Raw genomic sequence first — 22,673 nt, 5'->3', positions numbered from 1 at the left:
CAATACTATTAATAATAATAAAAAATTAAAAACAAAAGAAAGACAACAAGGACAGCAATACCCGAGTACTCAGACCAAGGCTGAGGCTGAGGTTCAACAACAACTTTTTATAATTTTGTTCTTGAATATTGGAAGGGAATAATATTATAAATAAATTGCAATACATAAGCACGAATATGAAAAATTGTGGGTTAAGCCACTTTTGCGGTGACGACCTCAAATAGCACGGAAGGTGGTGTAAATGAATACAAAACAAATGAGATAGCGTTTTATTTAATATACCAATAATAATATTAAAATTTTATTCGATAGAATATCAGCATATATTACAAATATAACGGTAAATAATCGCAACTAAATTCAACACAGTGCTTCTGAGAACGTAGCTTTCATAGCTTTCAAAGCTTCGAACAGCGCGAATGACTGAAATATCTTAATACAGAACACACGAATTTCGATACAGGTCGGAGATGGCGGTACAGCCTTAAATTAGAATACGTCCTAAAATTAAATCATTAATTTTACGTAAAACAATTGAATGGGTTCTTTAAACAATGTAAATTAATTCGAAAATAGAACCCTTATGAAAAATCAGTTACCCGTTTCTTATTCATATGTAATTACGTTGATAAGTATTTTCCAACAAATAGTTCCCAATGAACAAATTCAGCATACTTATACTAATGGGATCAATAATATATTCCTTTTTCTGAATGGCTGAGATTATCGGAACGATTTTGCGACTTTGGACTTGAGTATGCCTGAATCGATTTAAAGCCATGTCGTCATCCACACTCTGTATATACGGAAATTTGTTACACGACTCGATCCACATAAATCAACTCCTCTATAGAGATTTTAGTAATAGTCGAAGCAGTTTAATTGCTACAGGGAAATAAGAATTTTACTAAAAAGACGCTGGTATTTGCTTTGCTTGGCATTGAAATTTTGATACTAGTATTCCCTAATATATTTAATAACCCCTCCCTTTTTTGGTTTCGAAAACGCTTCAAAATTCAATACGAGTACATAACTATATATCGAGGAGTGAAAAGCTATTTGTTTTAAGCGACATTTATCTTTTGTATTTTTTTTTATTATTATTTATTAGAGCCATATACCCCTATTAGGTTAAGTCGGCTATATTTTGTATTTAAAGGTACGTTTTATTTGGTATTAGCAGCAACAGTTCGATGTTTTTAATTGAACTTCAATCAGGTTTACTCTATTCAAATAGCTATACATTTTTTTTGTTATGATATTTTTTCCAAATTTTAAAGTTTGAATGGCTCGCCTGTAAATTTTCAAAGTTGTAACCAAAATCTTAAACCAAATCGCTTTTCAGCCCTCGATGAATCAATATGCGAAAAATCTTTTGGTATCATATCAGCATATCCTTGATACTATCATGGATCGGATCCTTGGCGCAAAAAGCAATCGAATAGCGATTCAAACCTCAATATAATAAATACCTTTGTAACTTATCAGTAATAAGACCCATTTGAATTTTCGCTACGGATAACGGTTCAACAAATTTATACAGGGAATAGTTTCCAAGTAAAACTGAAATAAAACGTAAATTTTTTTAGGAGAAATTACAGGAAAACATGGACCCAACAAAATAAACAAAATATAGTATCAACAACTTCAAAAAAGGGTCCTTGAAACCTTATAAGCCCTTCGTTAAGATACCATTTGTTTAATTAGGGACAGAAGCAAGAGACATGAAGCTAAAACGAATCTCCTTCTCAAAGTTTGTTTTTTTAACATCTTTGAAGCACACGTATTCAATAAATTAACTATTTATTTATAAATATAATTTTACATTTAAGCGAAACGTATCTAACATTATTCGTGGGAATCGTCGCTACCACGAGTTCTGAATTCTTTATTACGTCATACTTTTATGGCATATATCAAATTAATTTTCGATTCAATTTCTTATTTAGTTGATAATGATTTAGAGACATTGTTCTTCTCCTGACGAAATATATATTCATTTAACCACGAGGACTCGTGATAACGACCGCAGCTGATATGAAATACATAGCTTCATCAGCTAACGCACATTATTTAGCTAAGCATGACAATTTTACAATTCTACAATCCAATTTAAAACAATTACGATTTCATTTGGACAATAATAATTTATTTATAATTTTATATTAAATATTTAAATTAAATTACTATTTAAATAGTATATTAATTTTTTTTTTGTCGTACTGTTAATATTTAAATTTAGCCTATTTTTCCGCTGTTTGTAAAATTGCTGTAACATGTCATAGTGTTGTTATAAGAGATTGCTGTACATGCCTGTAACTGGCTTACATACCGGTACTTAATTTTATAGATGTTAATTTTAAGCTTGCATGTTTTGTGTATATTGCTGTTGGTGTGTCTAAATAAATAAATAAATAATAATATCCTATTATTTATTCAACTTATATCGTAAGCTAGTATATCTCCTAGATGACATCTAGCTATTGCTATGGCTATATGTATGTTTACAAGGTAAATGTCAAAGCGAAGATCTTTTACCGAATGTGTGAAATTGCTTACTAGACCGACGGTCCAAATAATAATATTATTGTTCGGAACTTGTTTAAATATAAATTTATCTTGAAAATGTCGTTAGCGAGATTCAGACACATATGAAATATCTTTTTTTCTGTGATGATTACCGCCGCCACATAGGTATGAAATTTTATCGTATATAAGAATGATTGGTGCGGAACATATTTCGCCAATGGACTGTGCCAAATACCAGTAACTGAAGTGGTAATAGAAATTAATTAAAGGGACTGCTTTTTCTAATTAGATGTGATAAAAATGGATGCTATATATGTATGTAAGTTCAAGTAAATCAAACTATAAATTATTTCAACTTACTAAATACCGTTTATTCATTGCTATATTTTAGTATATAGTATATTTCTACTTTTATTATAGTTAAGATTACAATGGCCCTAAAATCAAATCGCAATTGTTTCAATAGCCTTCAAATCTAGAACATCAATAACTCTACTATTATCATTAATTCCATCAGTCTCATCCCGCTTCTAAATATTCATATTCGAGGGTATTTTCCGTTCGTTACAAAACCTACAAAACCTACAAGGAGCCAAGTACCGTCTTGGATTAAGTCCGTCGACCTCATGCCTATCTAAAATCCCTTAAGAAATTAGCCAAGAAATGCTTAGCTAATCGAAGCTATCCTATCTTTTCGACGTAACTTACTATACCTTTTTATCTCATTTCCAAACATCAATTCTTTTAATTCCCTTATTTTATATGAGCCTTGCCGTCAGCGAATTTTAAATATGATATTAAATTGATAATTCTACAAAAATATTTCGAACACGAAAAAAATCTCGAATGAAAAAAACGACTGTTAAATAAAAGCGCCTATTGAACTTGGAAGGAAATATATAATAATAATTGAAGATAGTTGAAAAATATTTTGAACTAGGAAATGAATCGGAGAATTGGTTTGCTCGTCCTAGATGTGATAATTAATGTATGTAATAGCAAATCCTTGGAACTATCGATTCGTTCAGTGGCTAACTATAATCCTTGGAATGTAAATCAATCAAGTACAATGCGCTTCTTTGAAGTTCCCAAATGAAAATCGACTGATGAGTGATTTCAAATTTTAATGTATTTGGATATAATTGAACATCCTTTCGTAAGTTTTATTAATATTGCACTATGTTCGATTTTATTGCACCGGTGCTCTTAGATATCAACAACCACCCAATTTGAGACATGAGGTCGAAGGTACCATTGTATCGCGGTGGTCGATCACTGAGTTCTTCGCCGTACCTTCTCAGTGGACCGCGTTTCCGATCCGGTGGTAGATTCTGCGAAGCGCTGCTCTAGCTAGGGCTAGTGTTATCAAATTCTCTCAGGTTGATCCCGTGAGCTCACCTACCCATCCGGGCGAAGTTGGAATAGCCTCTTAGGCTACCAGAAAATAGGTAGGGAAGAAAAATTGCGGGTGTCCCTTATCTTCAAACTGAATCGGCTCACGGCAGAAATAGGCAGACTAGCATTCTCATATATGATATTTCAAAAATACAACGTACCGTTTTTCTTGAAAATTCGCAATAACAACGAAAGATAAGCGTAATTTAAATCTATATATTTGGAAATTTTGTACCCGCTTCAAGATTATAAAAATTACCAATAAAAATGGTCGAGTCTGAATACTGTATTGATATTAACAATTTCTTTATTACTTAGGCTCGCAATTTGAAATTAATAGAACGTTTGCTATATTCTAACTAATCGAATTGTTTGAACCATCGTTTAACTACAGGACGTATTTGTTTATTTAACCTTTCCGAGATGTTATTAGCAATAGGTGCAATTTTTACTAAAGCAGCTTCAGCGGCGATTTTTGTTTTACGAATACAATCTTAACGTAAACTATTTAGAGCTTAGGATTTCTTTGCAGCTTCCTCTAGACTTGTGTGCGGTGCCTTGGCTATCATCGTTAGGGATCTGAAAGTAATGTAGACAAAAATTTAAATCTCTGAGCGCTGTCTCATTTCAAATGGTCAATGTTATTTAAATTTAAAAATTTTCATACTTCAAATTTAAATTTCCAAAAACTTCCTTTCTTTTATGTGGAGCATGCTAAATATGGATAATGTGATTAACATTTGATGATACGTTATAGCAACCAATCACACGGTAAAATTAAAAAGAAAGAAACAAAACAATAAGTTTAGATTGTTAGGAAGCCATTTGATTTGCGACGATACAGCGGTGTAAAGAAAGCAAATTAAATCTGATATAAAGCAATGTAATTTAAAAATTTTGTACCTATTTGTTGAGGCTATCTTGGGAGTGACTTAAACAATAGCAGCTGCAATGACAATATATTATATTTATTTAGTTTTAGAGGTACATATAATAGCTTCGTTTAAGAAATTAAAACATGATAAACTACTAGATGAGAACAAACATTGGAACATGTATAAATAAAAGCAGTGCGCGTAGGAGAGTGTGTTTTTAAAACTCATTTAAATATTCGACAAATTTTGTGTTAGATTGGATTTTAAAAAAAATTTGTTAATAATTTTCTTAGTAAAAGCAAAATAATATTACGTTAAAAAGAATATGTGTCTGATTCGTTTTTACCTTCTTTGTGTAGGTACAGGTGGTGATGATTGAGGAACAGGTTGCAATGATGCTGGACAGCTTTCGGACAATGGTTGCTGAGGCTCGGCCTCTTCACGTCCCCCACCTACAACCAGCAGTCAGGGTTGATTTGGGAAATTAAGGTGCATCAGAAAATAGATGTATTGACCGACAAATTTTTTCCTATTAACTTCCATGAAAAATACCCAAATATGTGTGCTGCTATCTATGCTATGCTAGACTATATTGCATAAAAATATCATATGGATAAATATACTGTAGGCTAGAAAAAACCTAACCTAGAAGATTTTCTTTAGGTTATTTCAAACAGATAGGACATTTTTGCTCATAGAATGTTACTTGTTTAGCCCATTGCAAAAGGTATTGATATTAATAAATGCGATGAAATAGCAGAATAGCAGATATTTATTGTGAGTTCGTATATGTTAGTCGATGTATTTATAAATAATCTCTTTTTGTTTGAAGAGCTGAAAGATAATTTTAATGTACTTGAAACTATAATGATGTTTCTAATCAGATGGTTGCATTCATTTGAATTAACGTCTGTGGAGGTCGGTGTTGCCAAAAAAAATTTAATGAGACGTATCGCATTGCTTATTTATCATCACTCAAATATTGAAAGATAGACATTACAATATGCTTTTTTATCATTTAGGTAACCTTTTCGTTAAAGTTTTAAATATAGAATTCGTTTAAGCTACATTAGAATTTAGAAATGTTTATGTGATTTTTTGTGAAAAAACATCGCATCTGATGTGGTTCCACATTAGTGTGTTCCAATTCCTCAAATTCTAAAGCTCTCAAAAGACCCTGTTAAGTGACGAACTAGAGAATATACCAAACAGTGATTGCACACACAGCGTTTAGCCCCCCCAATGCTTAGTACTACTGAGTATTTAAAGATACCTTAAATTAGATTACCTCTAACAATAGGTGTGTCTCCGATATAGAACGTAGCAGCGGGCGTCTCGACTTTCGCTTCTTTGATGGAACTATCGCCACTCACAGCACTTAGAGTGTCAGTACTGTCAAACATTATGGTTCGCTCCTTGGCTTTAGGTGTTTTGCTATCAAGCTCCTAAAGGATTTTAAGATTTGTGTTAACTATTAGGATTATATGAATAACTTCTCTTAATGGTATTAAAGAGTTAAACTTAGTTAATTTCGGGTGATATCCTTCTAGAAGAAGAAAAACAGTCTCCACTCTTGTCGGATATAATAAAGGGGAGGCTAAAACTAAGGAAATCCAGTGTGCCTGCCTTTTTTAACTTCAACCTTATAATTATATCATGGTAAGTGGTGACATTCACGGTGTGATATTCATGAGTTTCAGACACCATTTAATAGGGTAGGCTCTAAGATCTTTTAATAACCTAATCAATAAACAAGTGAAAATTCAGATTTTCACTCCTTCAATAAAACCCCGCTGGAAATTAACAAATAACAAAAGACCGAATGGAAATCTTTAGTAATCCCCTTTTAATACGCTTTTATTAGCTTCAGACGTATGTATGTTTGTAACGGAATCTTTGAACATGATTTTGACTTCCTTCCAAACGTCTAATTAACTCGAAATTTGGTAAACTTATTAAGGACCGACGACAAAACAATATTAAATGTTTTTTTTTTTTTTAAATTCAACTAAAAAATGAAAAATAATGATTTTATTGTAAAAAAAAGCGTGTTTCTTACACTATTTTTAATTCAAATTTATTAAAAAAAAATCTATAAAAGCGTATTTTGTTAGTTTTTTTAAACTATTATTTATTATTTACTAAAAATCCAACAGATTATAGATACGTACTAGTCTTTCAGTATCAGAATCCGGTTCTTGGACATCATATTCGTGGGACTGCTGTTCACTCGTAGACTGGTGCTCCATACTGTCCATCTGCACGGCGGTGATGGGTTCCAGGGTGTCCAGGGAAGACACCATGGTGTTCGACCCTGGAGGCGGTACCGCTGTTATCTTTCTGATTAGTATGAAGCTCAGATAAGTAGCAAAATGTTATAAGTAAAGCTAGGGAGTAATGCTTCTGGAACATTCAAAAAGATGAGTAGATGCGTAACTGCTGTTATAGTAGACATTGGCATTGGAATATTTTTGCAAAAAGGCATGATTTTTCCAGCTATTAGGAAAAGTAGATTATGGCAGGCATGGTTAATAATATCGTTAGTGTTATTGATATTACTAAAAAGGTTTATATTGGATACAGCGACAGCAAACTTCATACGAGTAGGTTAGTTATAAAGTTATCTATTGCATCAACAGAATGTATGGCTAGAAAGCAACGTGAAAGTTTTAAAGACCATAGTTGTTTTTAATACGCTTTTAATAGCTTCAGACGTATGTATGTAACGGAATCTTTGAACATGATTTTGACCCCCTTCAAAACGTCGGATTAACTTGAAATTTAGTATACTTACTTATTGAGGATCAATGGCAAATCAATATTTAAAAAAAATAATGAAAAAATAATAATTAACCACGCTTTTTACAATTAAATCATTTTTCCTCACACTATTTTTAATTTAAATTTATTAAAATTTATTTTCTATTGTTTAGTTGGATTTTTTATGAAAGCGTATTTTGTTAGTTTTTTATACTATTATTTATTTTTCATTTTTTAGTTGAATTTCAATTTTTCAATTTTTTTTTAGTCGGCGAATACGATATAACTCGTCTATGATTAATGAGTTAATTAAAATGATAACCAAACAAAAGCTAATCTACTTGCATGTTGCTTCATATGTAACACCTGCACATTGCTTTTGAAGAGAATGTTTTCAAGAGAGAAAGAGAGTGAATAGAACTAACCTCCGGAGGTGAGACTCCCGGTCATTGGAGTGTCCACCTCGTAGTTGTAAGTTGCTCGCGTTGCGTTCGAACTGGTGGCTTCAAGACTGTCCGTACTCCCAAGCATCAGATCGGCTCGTGCCCCCCTAAACAAGACATAGCGAGTCTGATAATGCTCTCGAACAAAACTATTTATTAAGGAATTGTTTGTGATGATCGCGTCATCGCGCTTTTCTACCTAGTGCTAGTAACCTTGAAGGGTTATGCAGGCTTCACCGGACGTATAGTCGAGCTCACAGGGCTCAACCTTGAGACTTTGGTAACATTCATTTCATTTTTCATTTTTATTATTATTTTAATTGTATTTTTTGACTTGCTTTTCGTTTATTGCAAATATTTTTACTAATTTAAAAATATATATGAGATAAAACAAAAAAAAAAAACCCGCTGAGTTTCTTTCGTCGGTTCTTCTCAGAACTGTTGCTTTTTTTGGAACCGGTGGTAGAGTTAACATTGTTATTTATATTTTGACATTCAACAAGTGTGTTATACTGACATCTTAGTTGAAAAAAATGATTTTGACTTTGAATTTGAATTAACCCTAGCAAAAGCTTCGCTGTATCTATCACCGGATCGGAATCGCGACCCACTGAGAAGATCCGGCGAGAAACTTAGTGGGCTGCGTCTATGAGTTAGCTTTCACGACGTACCCTTCCTAGTATTCGATAGGTTCGACGAGAATAGTGACCTAACGTTATCGCATCATTTTCCCGAGGAGCAGAGTCTATTTGAAGTATTTTGAATACTGTACTTATCCGCAGAACATTTCTAAAGACCCGGCTCCAGCGTGAACTCTCCTTCGCGATATTTCATGGCACAAACACAATCTTCGAATGAGCTTTGAAAAGAGTCTTGTCTGTACTCCTGATTCGAAAGATGTTTACCTCAAAAAAATATATATAGAAAAACTGGCAAGAAGATCTCACAGACCGATGTAAAAAAAATGGTAGCTGGAATCCATAGATAACGAGATGTGAACACTACTCACCTTGGGCAAGATTATTTTTAAATACATGATGCTGTACCTATACCGTGGCAGTTATTGATGAAAGCTTTATTTTTTATTTTTTTATTGCTTAGATGGGTGGACGAGCTCACAGCCCACCTGGTGTTAAGTGGTTACTGGAGCCCATAGACATCCACAACGTAAATGCGCCACCCACCTTGAGATACAAGTTCTAAGGTCTCAAGTATAGTTACAACGGCTGCCCCACCCTTCAAACCGAAACGCATTACTGCTTCACGGCAGAAATAGGCAGGGTGGTGGTACCCACCCGCGCGGACTCACAAGAGGTCCTACTACCAGTAATTACGCAAATTATAATTTTACGGGTTTCATTTTTATTACACGATGTTATTCTTTTACCGTGGAAGTCAATCGTGAACATTTGTTGAGTACGTATTTCATTAGAAAAATTGGTACCCGCCTGCGGGATTCGAACACCGGTGCATCGCTTCAACACGAATGCACCGCACGTCTTATCCGTTAGGCCACGACGACTTTTTGAAAAGCAGTAAGAGTAGCCCAAAGAGGACAATTCTATCTAAGCATGAAAAGCGGCGAGAGGTTATTGATTGCACTACCACAAGTTACTTTATAGGCCCAGTACGTGGTGCAAAAAAAAAGGGTTTTTTAAACAGTAGCAGTTTATTGCAACAAGTTAAAGAGCTACGTCCATTGTATCTGTATGTAAGTCGCATTTACATAAAATTAAGCTTCCATTGTGTATTAATAACAATAAGAAAACAAACATCTTTTACCGGATCTACAAGTTGAATGTGCTTATACTGAATTCAACAAAAGAATAGTTTTTGGACAAAACATTATATATTCTAACGTGTAGTGTATTCTTAGCTGCGGTTCTTAATTCTTATTATTACACTTTCTACAAATTCTTACATTACGTATGTACAAATGTTCACGATTGACTTCCACGGTGAAGGAAGAACATCGTGTAATAAAAATCAAACCCGCAAAATTATAATTTGCGTAATCACTGGTGGTAGGACCTCTTGGGAGTCCGCGCGGGTAGGTACCACCACCCCGCCTATTTCCGCCGTGAAGCAGTAATGCGTTTCGGTTCGAAGGGTGGGGTAGCCGTTGTATACTGAGACCTTAGAACTTATATCTCGAGGTGGGTGGCGCATTTACGTTGTAGATGTCTATGGGCTCCAGTAACCACTTAACATCAGGTGGGCTGTGAGCTCGTCCATCCATATAAGCAATAAAAAAAAATGTTAAAGGGAAATTACGCGTTTCTACTTTTATTTTATTTTAATCGAATAACAGTTCTGCTATCAAATTAAGTTTTTTTTTCTACCTGAGCTGATAGCCTTGAGAGACTATTTCAGCGTAATCTTAACTAGTAGGTGAGCTCACGGGGCTCAAACCTGAAGACGTTGCGAACACGAACCCTAGCAAGAGCCGTGCTTCGCAGAATCTACCAACGGATCGGAAACGCGACCCACTGAGAAGATCCGGCGAGAAATTCAGTGGGGCTGTGTCTGAGGGTTAATTTACTAGTCGAGTCCTTCGTCGCAAGCGACAGGTTCGACGAGAACGATGACCGGTGCTTGAAATACCTAAAAGCACTGTTAGTGGATCGGGAAATATCCGAAATGACGTGAAGTTTAGTGAGAATACGCTAGCATATTAAAATTTTTGAACGTGAAAAATTAAACTTGAAAATGCGAAGTCATAGATATCTCTATACTGCGTTCGACACAAAAAAGCTGTTGATTCTGAGCGGTAACTCTGAAAAAAAAAACTAGTAAAACCCAATCTCACAGAAACTGCTCCTTCTTTGTCGATAAACTTTTTTTTGAAATAGCTTAAACTCTGGAAGAGAACTCTCTCAACCACCCTGCATCGACTAGTGACAGTGGTTCCCAGGAATATGTTATATGTTCAATAAATATTAGTAAAATGTATATTTTTTTGTGTAATTTAGTCATTGTACTACTTACTATTCTAAATCGGTTAGCGAATATTTTACAGTGGTAATTTTAAATGACTGAATGTCGAGAAAGGACTAATTACGATTTAAAATTAACATTTTGATTCGCTGAAATCAATTTAGGTAAGACTAGCGACCCGCCCTCGCTTCGGAAACATTAAATTTTATTATTGATAGCTGAGTCCCGCTATGTTACCCGCTGTTATTGTCGCACCGCGGGTGAAGCCGCGGGGCGAAGCTAGTCTAAAAAAAGTAGCCTAAGTTACTCCTTATATCAACAGCTACCTATCAGTGAAAGTTCCGTCAAAATCGGTCTAGCCGTTCCAGAGATTAGCCGGAACAAACAGACAGACAAACAGACATACAAAAATTGTAAAAAATCTTATTTTGGTGTATGTACCGTAATATATGTATATATGTGTATTCATATGCGGGTAAAAAGAGGGTATTTCAATATTACAAACAGACACCCCAATTTTATTTATAATAGATGTATAGATTTAAACTAACCGACTGAAGCTTCCAGACGAACTGAGCTCTTCGTCCTGTCCGCTCCAGGAGCCGCTGGCTGGATCTGTAAATGGTTTACCGGAAGAGATCACACTATGAGCTATTGACCTCCCCGAACAGGGCGACAGATCACGAATTGAACTACCCTCTCGCGAAAATTCCAAATCTTCGGGTTTGTCCGTCATTATGATTGTCTGCTTTGTAACCGTCACTATTTCGCCATCGGAATGCTTTTCCATAACGGTCATCAAGCTATCCATCTCCGACGGCTGGGAGGTTATAGATGATGACATTTCGGATCCATACGACAAGATTCCTTCATCGTAATGTCTAGTTCTGGCGGGTATATCAACTGGACTTGCTCCCACATCTGCGTCTGTGCTAGTGACCGTTTCGGAGACCTTCTTTCCGTCAACGAATCTTTGTTGGATCACTGTCGTGGTTCTGACTACTTCAATGACTCCGCTGTCGGTAAAGGTTCGAGTAACGGGCTGTGAGGTCTTCGATTTTTCTTCTTGGTCAAGGAGCTTCATCATTTCTTCGCAGTCTCCAGGGATAGATTCCGCCGAGCCGTCACTTGGCGCAGAGGCACATATAAATGTCGATGTTTTTTGGCACTCTTCATTTATATCAGATGATTTTGATTCTGTTGACTCTGTTTCTGGTTCAGGTACAAAAAATGCACCCCTGTCATCAAATTTCTTGACTGTCACCACTTTAGGAACGACTTGCTCCTGTAGTTTTGCCTCTATAGCCATTTGTTGATCAATTAGTTTTCTGATTGCAGCAGAATCAGTCAGCATTTTTTGTGAAGGACTGCCGTAGCTCCCGATTTTTTGTGAAGGGCTTCCGCCTTTTTGCGATGGACTCCCAGATTTTTGACTAGGACTGCCACTTTTTTGAGGAGGACTACTCTCAGAGCTTCCGCTGTATGACCGTTTTTCTCTTTCTAAAAAGCTCCCACTTACTTCTTTGGGATCGGCTAATAATAGAGCTTCTTTTTGCTTTGCCAGTATTTCAGCTCTCAAAGCTTCTAAGCATGCCGATTCTAATCCTTCGAATTCTTTTAAGCTTGAAATTGAAATATCATCTCCTTGACTTCTGCTCAATATGTATCGTTTGGGAAGCGAACCGTTCAAAGAATCTTGTGAAGAAGAAGAATTTTGTTGATACTGTTCCATCAGCGCTCTTTCTAGATTTTCGAATTCCTGCAAAGAGCTGATCGAAATATCATCGTTTTCTCCTCTGACTCTAAATCTAATACGAGATGCCATTTCCGATTCAGAAAGACTGCCGTAAGAGTTTCTGAAGCTGCCGAAACTGCCTATTGATTCCTTTTGAGAACTCAGACTTCCGATCCTGCTGGCATCAAAGTCAGTCATTTCTTCTTCTTTAATGTCTTCTAAGGGTACCCTTTCATAGTCGTATCGTGGATCGCCTTCGAATCTCATTTGTATCCAACGCTTGCCTGCTTCTATTTCAGCTAGCTCTTGCGCTTGTAACCTTTTTTGTTCTATTTCAAATTGCAATAATTCCTCATCTGATAGTGACCCAGAAGCGCTACTAGTACTTTCTTGTTTTTTAGCAGTTTTCGACAGTAATTCTTCCACTTCAGTATCATGTCTTTTTACATATTTCTGTGCAACGATTTGCACACTTTTACCTTCTGTATCAGTTTCTTGGGCCTCTTTAGCGACTTCTTCAATTACAACGAATTCATCCATTTCGCTTGGTTTATCTACTATTTCAAACTCGTCACTAGTGGGCGACTCTTGATCTTTTTCGTATGTATATAGAGTTTTCTCTTCCGTTGTAATCATCAATTCAGATTTACTGCTTTCGGTAACTACATCGGATTTTAGTTCAGGAGTTTCTGAAATATCATACATATCATCTAGTATATATTCGCGTCCGTTATCAGTTGAAATAGAACTCTGACTAGGAGCAGATAAGGGCGTTTGTGGTGTTTCTTGCGTTTTCAAACTGGACATTGAACTTTGTTTGCTGTCTAATTCTGACTCAGGAGTTTTTATGACAGATTTTTCAACTTTGGTTTTTGGTACCGACGAATCACTTTTAGATTTGAGTATTTCCTCATATTGTATCGAACCTATTGGTATGATTTCTTGTTCGACATCGACAAATTCTCTCTGTCTAGGTATGGGTATTTCTGTTTTAGGAAATGGAATTACGCTTACATCTTTGATTTCCTTTCTCTCACAAACTTCTGATACTTCTACTTTATGCTCTCCTGGTGTACTTTCATTCATTTCAATACTCATTTTTGTGATGGTCGTTTCTTGATGTGAAGGACTTTTTAGATCCGATGTTACAGCACCATATTTGACTATTGCTTCATATTCAGAGGACCCTATTGGAATAATATCGCTGTCAACGTCAGCGAATTCTCGTTGAGGTTTTTCAATTTTGGTAACATTAAAAGGTATCGCTTCATCGTTTTGACATATCGTTTTCGTTATCACTTCTTTCACTTCGTCTAGATCCAATTCTGATTGAGATTGTGACGAAGGCATATCAAGTTTTGAAATGGACGATGAAAGGATTTCATCTGTTTTAAACTGACTAGATATTGTGGTATCCGAAAATTCTTTATCTTTCGATGAATCTTCATCTACTTCAATGCTTTCTGACGTACTTCCAACGGGAAAACTTTCAGGTATCATCTCTTTTGGCTGAAATCGCATCTCATGTGATCTTTTCATTTTTCCTATTGGTTCAAAGATACCGGGCTTAGCATCTTCTTCTTCGCCAGAGACATCTTCGTCGCTTATGTCTTTGGATTTAGATGTTTGATCTTTTTCGGTTTCATGCAGAAATTGTTCTACGTAAGTACTACTTTCCATAAGTTCTTCTTTTAGCTCATTGGCTGAAGGTACTAATGTTTCTGAAGCATCTGATATGTCAATACTGGCTACATGGCTAGAACCATCTGAATCTAGACTTTTCATACTATCCCTAGAAGCTAAAGAGCTTCCTGCTGTATAGTAGTCTCTCGAAGTTCGTAAGGATTGTGATGAAACATCTTGACTTGTCATCGCTGTATCGAATTCGGTTCCACTTTGAGCAGTCATCATAACGTCAACATCTGAAGACAGTGGTCTTCCTTCAGAATGCTCAAAGCTATGGTAATGACTTTCTCCTGAGCTAGACCAACCTTCAATATCCGATGCAGATCGTCTTTCTACAATACCAAGTTTAGACTTGATATGCTTTTGGACTCTTAGTTTGACTTCAGGACTTCCTTTTGAAGAGCCGTCACGATCTGACGTAACAATCTCACTTTCAGTCTCTAAAATCGAGTGTGGACCACTATCCGTTGATCTAATAGAAATATCACCAGCGTCTAATGGGGGGCTTGGTTCCTTAATGTAGACTGTGTCTTTATCTTCATCGGATGTGGTTTCCTCTTGGGAACTTATTTTCTGGGTAACACTGTCTGATATCTGACTATCTAACAAAGTTTCAGTTTTTTCAATAACTGGTGTTTTATCGGCGTGACCTTCTGTGTGATGTGGTTCTTCTGTTATAACTTCGGGTCTGTCCGGACTAATTAATAATTTGAATTGAAATTCAGAAGGCGACTGTTTATATTTTATACTTCCATCGTTCTTTTCACTGATGATTTCTACTTGTGCTGCTTCAAGAGACTGCTTGACTTCGTCGATCGTTTTTTCCAAAACTGACAAGTCGGCTAGTGGTTGAGCAGACATTAAAGAATCATAATCAACTCTTTCTGTCTCAAGTTTTGCATGAAACTCGGCAGAGGAGAGATCAGTATCGTAACCGCTACTGCAAATATCTTCTAGACTCTTTTCTTTGAATAACTTAATTTCTTCTCTTTTATGATCAGTGCCGGTTAGGTAGGCAGAATCAGTGGAAAATTCTGATGGCTGTAATGTTTCGGCGCTCATAGTCGAATCCATAGATTTCTGTAATACTTCCCCTTCGTGTGATTCTAATGATTTAATCATGTATTCGGTATCGATACTCTCGCCTGATTTCACCATAATGTCTTTGGATATACCGCTAATGTCTTCGGATACCTCAAAAGCGATGGGCGACATGTCAGTTTTGGTTAGTTTTATATCTGCAGTGTTTGTTTCAATGTTAGTTCTGATATCCGTAGTAGTGCTCTCCAGATTTATAGTACTAATAGATTCAACTGTTTTGAACAAAGGCGTTTTTGGTGTGTCGTCACCAATTTCAAAGGAATCTGCTTTCTGTATTGTAACTTCCCAAACCTGATTTTCAATCTGCTCTTGTGGTAATTTTATTGGTGATTTTGATGGTCGTTCTTTTTTTGGTGTGTCACCAGTCTTGTCATCATGTGGCAAATCGGGTGCAATTTCAGACTCAGAATGTGTATCTTGACTTCCTGTTCGACTAAACGTACTCTTAACTGGTGAAGTGGAAACTTTAATTTCTTTGATAAAATCTACTTCATAAACTTCATTATCTTTCTTAAACGACTTGGATTTACTTCTTGGACTAGCTTCAGAAGAATCATGTTTGTCAGCTGGTTCACTCTTGAAACTTGGAGCGTGAGAAGTATCAGAACTCAGATCATCGTGCTCCTTGCTTTCAATTATAGATTCTTCTCTATGGTGTTCTAATGTTGAACTCACAATTTTACCCTTTTCTGATACCTCGACGCTTGAGACTACTTCATCAGACTCAATAATTTTCAGAGTTGAGTCAACGAATGCTACTTTCGACTTATCATCGTCCTCTACTATATCTTCCAGCTCTCCAGGCTCTGTGAAGTATTCTTTGCCCCATTGTTCATGAGACAAATCTCTCTCAGATATCTTTACTTCGTGTTTTTTTTTAACCGTATCATCTTTCAAAGCGGTCATTTTCTCCTCAGATTTTGTTTGTCTACCATGGTACAAGCCCTGTTCAGAAAATTCTCTTTCAACTTTAATAATATCAGTATCATCAGTACTTTTGAAGACTGTCTTAGTTTCAATGTCAGATCGTTTTGCCGTGGCTTCATGAGCTTTTTCTAACTTTTTCTGAGATGTCTGAGTTTGATCACCGTCTTTTCGAATAATCGTTTTTTCTTTGGTCTCATGTTCTTGACCGTGTAATTCATGAGTAGTTTCAGTTTTAATAATCAATGAGTCATCATCCGATGAAGATATTTGTTTTGTTTCAGTGAAAAACTCTTGTCCTGATATTTTTCGAGTCTCGGTTTCTTTATGCGTCAAAATTGTAGGCGTATCGTCAGTGACACTAAATTTTGCTGCCATATCTGACATCAAAGCTTGTGGGTCAATGGATTGGAATTTAAGCTCTCCACCTTCGATTGTTTTATGGACTGATGAAGAGGACGTTGATGTTTCGACTCTTGATTCAGAATAAAACGTATCGGTTGATGTGGACTTTTGAATTTCTTCCAATTTCACGGCAAGTTGTTCTTTCTTAATTTGGTCAATTACGTCCATGCTCTTTTCAATCGTACGATCAACGAGTTCAATGGCCCCACTAGTGATAGTAGGTTGATCAACATTGACAAACTCCATGTTTTCGGCGATGTGCTTAACAGGGGATTTTGGTCTAGACCCAGCGGCGATTGGTTTGAAGGGCGTCTTTGATACTTCTGAAAATAAATACAAGATATCGAATAAGAATCTTTAAATGGACTTTATAAAATGCGTGCACTTGAGTTTCAATAAGTAATCGTGTTTGATCTTCGATCATTTTATTTCTATAACCACCTTAAGCATGACTATTGCCAGGCATATATGTTGCAGTCAGACCAAAATTAAATGGTCGTCAAAGCTCAGCAGCATGTTGTGTGTCAAGAATTGGGTGAAAACAATGAAAGCTAGTGTTATGGCAGAATGATCAAAAAAAGTTCAGAATCAAAGCGAAACGTTACTCGAATGTGGATGAAACAGGTAAAAATAAAATTGCGCACTATTTAAGAGATAAAACGATATTTTTAGAGAATTAAAAAGCTTCACGAATGAAAATCGATAAGATTACGATTTCGCTTGAGGGTCCACTTACCTAAAGCAACGTAAAGGCTCCGCAAGAAAGAAAGTAAAATTTACTGTGCAAAATATTGGCAATCGACTTTTGCGAACGCTTTCTGAGTTACGAATCGGGACTTTTATAGAGACTTTGCAGTTTGTGAGAGCTTTTAAGTGCATCGACTAGAAAAACTTTAATAGGTCATTTCAAAATGATCACAAATCAAAGCTATCGATGATCATTTTGTGTAAACTGATTCATAAAATACACATGCGCATATCGGCATTAATGATGTGTGTGGCAAACAAGGCTTGTTATGGCCGTCTCTACTTAAAAAGAGTAAAGTTTCGCTACGACTCTACTTTTTGCCACTACTTTACTGCAAAAGCTTGCAATAATTGAATTTATGGTTTAATTTTTTTTTGTTTCCTGTCCGATTATTTCATTAGATAATAGTTTATTTTAGATGGTTATGTCTTTTTGTTTACTGACCGCTCTGATGAGCTTCAGTTTCGCTAAGTAGGCTGTCTCCAGCTGATGAAGCCCTCGGAGATTGTCGGCTGGTGTCAAGGAATGATGAATCTGAACCTAAAAATACCCAAAGATTTTTTTTAAAATAAGAAGGAGTATTTTCTTATCACAATCATAGTTAGTTCGAAATTTGAATATAAATATCTATAAATTTATGATACTCCATTTATAAAAATGTAATGTAACAAATACTTGTTTTAGAGAGAATCCGAAAAAGAAAAGTATATTTTATGATTTATGGATTACAATTATTAATAGAAATAAATTTGCTTAAATTAATTTCGTCTCTATTTTATTGTTGAATTTGTTTCGGACAACCTCATCTATAATAAATTTTACAGAAATTACGTTTATTTTTGACTAGAGTTAAGAGAATATTGAAATAAAAAACTTAATTTTATCAAGCATATGCTGATTGATTATAAAATACATACCTCTCAACTGTAATCCTACATGCTTTTCACCAGTAAATTCCTCAGACTTGGTTTTATCTTTGAGGATCAAGTCCACCGGTGAGGGAGGCGGAGTTTTGGAGAATTTTGATGCAAGATCTTTTGAAATAAAGGAAAAATATATTTGGCTATTAATCTATAAAAAACTAAGTTAAAATTAATTAAATAGATCGTTGGAGTTTTTGATGTGATCGAATATCATTTTCTGAATTTAAATTACTGTTAATCTTATTTGGATATAGAAAAAACTTTACGGACCGTGTGTCACGTGGCTAGTATCAATTCGAATCAAAGCCCCTTGAGAGATATCTTCGAGAAGGTTAGAACATCTTCTGTTCAATTCTTTCATGTCTGGTACTTCGTCTGATTCTTCTTTTTCTGCAGTTGATGTTACTGACTCTAATCTTTCTTCTTTTATATCACCTATTGAACTCTTTCCCTCCTCCTCAACAATTTTCGCTTGTATGGCAATTTTTTCCCCATCTACGTGATCAGCAATTGCTGATACTGTACGTTCGCTTTCGATCGGTTTTTTTGAATATTCAATATTATCTTCCTTAATAAAATCTTTTAATTTTTCTTGTTCATCCTCTACGTCTTTCAAAGTTCCTGCACTCACTGTTGATAACGGCTTAGTGACTAATTTAGTCGGTTTTTCAATATTATGACTCGTCTCTGGGGATGAAATAATTTCTTCAGCCTTAACTTTTTCAAAAGATGGCTTAATTACTTCTTCTGAGAATTTTTCACCACTTGTTTCTGTTAATGCAGGCTTTGTTCTTGAGAGCTCTTTTATTTCACGTGTTGATTTATCAGAAATATCTTCTATTAGTTGTAGGTCTTGGACAGCTCTAGCTTGAGCCACATCACTGGTATCAGGTGCTCGTTTCGCTTCCTGTTCTTGGTCCTGAATAGATTCTGATAAATCTTTTTCCACTTCAATCACTTCCGATTTTGCTTTACTAATTGATTTATCATCCAATTCACTGAACATCTTGCTTTCTGTCATTATTGATGTCTCTTGTGAGGAACTTGTTGATATTCTGAAAACACGAGATACCGATCTCTCTTCTTCAATAAATTCTTTGCTTATTGTAATACATTCTGAAACGTCAGAGGCTAACGTTTTCGATACATCTAAGGAAGAATGATCTTCAGAAATTGTCTTTTCATCTAATGATTTCGATGATTCTTTGACACTTTCCACTGACACTTTTGAGTAATCTTTTGTTAGGTCTACCGTTGAATCTTTCGATAACTCGTTGGTGGCGAAATCTCTAGACGTATCTTTGCTGTCAATTGAGGATTTGGAGTAATCTTTAGTTAGGTCAAGAGACTTTTTGGATAAATCTGGGGTCGCCCTGTCTTCTGTATGTTCATCGATTCTTGAATCTTCTTTTGTGTCGAAAGAAGTTTTTGACGGATCCTTGACCAGATCTGCACCACTGATTTTAGACAAATCAGCTGACGTACAGTCTTCCAAAACAGACTTTTGCTCCTCGTCAGACGATTTTGTCAATGTGGATATAACCGTTGTTACAGATGATTCTGTTGTGGATTTTGATACTAAATCAGACTGAAGAAGACTATCGACGAAGTGGGTCTTTTTCATCACTTTATCAGTTGATTTTTCTTCCTCGGATGTTTTTGTTGTAGAGCTTGTGCTTGGCTCATACTTAGCTGTATCAGGTTTCTTTATAATTGAATGTATGCCGTCGTCAGGATATTGATAATCTTCACCAAAGACGTCAGCCTATAAAAATAAAAAGGTGTCATTTTTACTTACAAAGATTTATGGTCAGACTGATATTTTTTTTATTTTTTTTTATTGCTTAGTTGGAGGGACGATCTCACAGCCCGCCTGGTGTTAAGTGGTTACTGGAGCCCATAGACATCTACAACTTAAATGCGCCACCCACCTCGAGATATAAGTTCTAAGGTCTCAGTATAGTTACGACGGCTACCCCACCCTTCGAACCGAAACGCATTACTCCTTCACGGCGGAAATAGACGGGATGGTGGTACCTACCCGTGCGAACTCCCACGAGGTCCTAGTACCAGTGAATATCTTTAAATGTATTGATGTTTGTTAAAACATATGTTTTATGGTTTACCTCTTTCTCCGGGAAATCATCAGCATCATCCAGCGAATCTGTTCTTATTTTCCTGGAATCGAAACTTGACGTTGGTAGTTTTCCGTCCAGGTCAGACATTGGTTCAATTATTTCTAAAACTTTAGCTTTGTCCATGTCTGTAAGCCAATAATTAAATTACGTGTTAAATTTTGATTTCTTAGAGCGGAGTCAAAATAACAAACTATTCAAAAGTATTCAAGCTATAATCATTTCCATTAAATATAAGAAATCTTTCTTTAGTCACTTGTATACAAAGTAAAAAGAAAATTCTATCAACAAAGTTCTAGCACACTTTCTCTACACCAAAATGGGATACAGGATGTGTTCCCAACATAACTTAAAGTTTTATTGGCCGATTCAAATTAATCATGCAGTTGTAGTTCGAAAACCAATAAATATTTTTTTACTAGCAAAATGTGTGAATGCACTGTAATGATCATGTTATGAAAATATCTATTATCATTAATTACATGGGCAACAGTTGCTAAATTTTCTAAAGATAGATTCTGAAAACGAGTCTTAATAGCAAATTGACTTAACGAGTACATAATTTGCGTATTTTTTTTTTTATTTTCGTTTAAAATAATATTTTACCTGATTCCGAATCTGTATATATTTGTTCTTCGACTTCTTCCGGAGAACTCTGTACTGAAAATGTTCTCGTTTGTTTCTTTTTGGGCATTATGACAGTTTCACCACTATCCCTGGAAAGCGATTTAATGAGGCCCGGTCTATCTTTAGCGAATTTCTTTGTCTCAGCGTAAACAATTTCTTTCTTAGCTTCAATTTCTTTTTCTTTATCTTTAGCTGATTCCAAATAACCTTCGACGGTTGTTACGGCCTCCTCAATTATTGAATCCACAGAAACTTGACCAGCAATGTCCTGAGGCTCTGCAACTTCAACAGGGAGTTCTTCTGATGACATATCGACTTCCTCCGAAGCCTGCTTAATGATAATTTCTATATTATCTGCCATTTGTTTCATGGCCGAATCAGATTTTTTCATATCCGTTTTAATTTCAGTTGTTTTCTCATGGGCAACAATGGGAATAGATTTACTGACTTCTTCATCTGTTTCAACATCAGACTCAGCAATCCTTTCTAAGGAAATAGCTGGACTGATACACGAATGTCTTCGTTCTTCTTTGTGAGGCACTTTCGTGTCGTAAGATCTCTTTTCTGATTCTACTATTTCTTTGGTAATGGTTTTAATGTCTTTATCTACAATCGGGCTTCGTGCGACAGCAGCAATTGTACCTTTTTGCAAAATATCATCGATAACTGGTTTGACTTGCTCTTTCGTTATTTCAGGTAATTCTTGTAAATCTCTCGGCATATGTTTTTTGGTTTCCTTCATTTCCTCCAATTGTTCACCAATATCAAATTTTCCCAAAGTATCGGTCCTTATCTTTGAAACGTCGAATTTCCCTTCTGTTCTGAATGATTTAGTTGTGGTAGATTCTTTTATAGATGATTTAGTTTGGCTCATCACTTCAGATGTGACCAAAGGCTCTGTTCTAGTTGTGCTAGAATAATGTGTTTCAGTTTTGGTCGAAGTAAAGACGGTCGGGGTTTCTTTATGTGTTACTGTTTCCTTAATTATTTCATCTTGAGTTAAAGGAACAATCACTTCAGGGACTGGTTCTTGAACAGACACGCGTTTTAGTTGTTCTTGTTTCTCTCTATTCAGAAATTCAATAGTCATATCTTTATCAGAAACAGATCTGAAAGAACAAATGCGCTTTGTAGAATTGGTTAGAAACATATTTGTTTCGCTAAGGAAGAAATGTATTAAATAATACGAAAGAGCAACAAAAGCACAAATTAAAATTTTTAATTTAATTTAATAAAATTAACTTTCACAACAGTTTTCACAGAATGCTATGAAATCGTATTCAATAGCAGAAACTAAATCAATAAATTAAACAAATATTATTTTACTGCTCACCCAATCTCTGCAATATGTGGTAATTTATGCACATAATCTGCAGTATGATCTTCTGGAAATCCTTCAACGTCATCAAGTGAATCCCCGTGAGTCAGTTTGGCGAGTTTCGGGTGTTCT

General features: G+C 35.5%; 1 protein-coding gene across 1 annotated transcript; it reads right to left on the bottom strand.

Annotated features, from left to right (window-relative positions):
• Positions 1-255: 255 nt before the first annotated feature.
• LOC114239624 (uncharacterized) lies at positions 256-17,938 on the bottom strand. Its single transcript, XM_089739788.1, has 7 exons — positions 17,527-17,938; positions 11,491-17,113; positions 7,985-8,109; positions 6,971-7,128; positions 6,088-6,244; positions 5,146-5,251; positions 256-4,503 (listed from the first exon to the last, which is right to left on the bottom strand). Exons 2-7 carry the CDS (start codon positions 17,034-17,036, stop codon positions 4,440-4,442), a joined length of 6,156 nt encoding a protein of 2,051 aa, XP_089595914.1. The 5' UTR covers positions 17,037-17,113; positions 17,527-17,938; the 3' UTR covers positions 256-4,439.
• Positions 17,939-22,673: the final 4,735 nt, after the last annotated feature.

Source organism: Bombyx mandarina, chromosome A1, assembly GCF_030267445.1.
Source record: "Bombyx mandarina strain Sakado chromosome A1, ASM3026744v2".
Lineage (NCBI taxonomy): Eukaryota > Metazoa > Arthropoda > Insecta > Lepidoptera > Bombycidae > Bombyx > Bombyx mandarina.
The sequence above is the reverse complement of the archived record's forward strand: the minus strand, read 5'-3'. Positions and strand labels throughout refer to the sequence as shown.

Bases quoted from the DNA above. Each gene is read 5' to 3' on its own strand.
- LOC114239624 (XM_089739788.1), bottom strand. From the start codon at position 17,036: ATGGAGTTTGTCAATGTTGATCAACCTACTATCACTAGTGGGGCCATT. The intron at 8,110-11,490 runs GTTAGTTTAAAT...TGTCTTGTTTAG, and splicing joins TCGTCTGGAAGCTTCAGTCG to GGGGGCACGAGCCGATCTGA. The intron at 4,504-5,145 runs GTAAAAACGAAT...CATTACTTTCAG, and splicing joins CCTGTACCTACACAAAGAAG to ATCCCTAACGATGATAGCCA.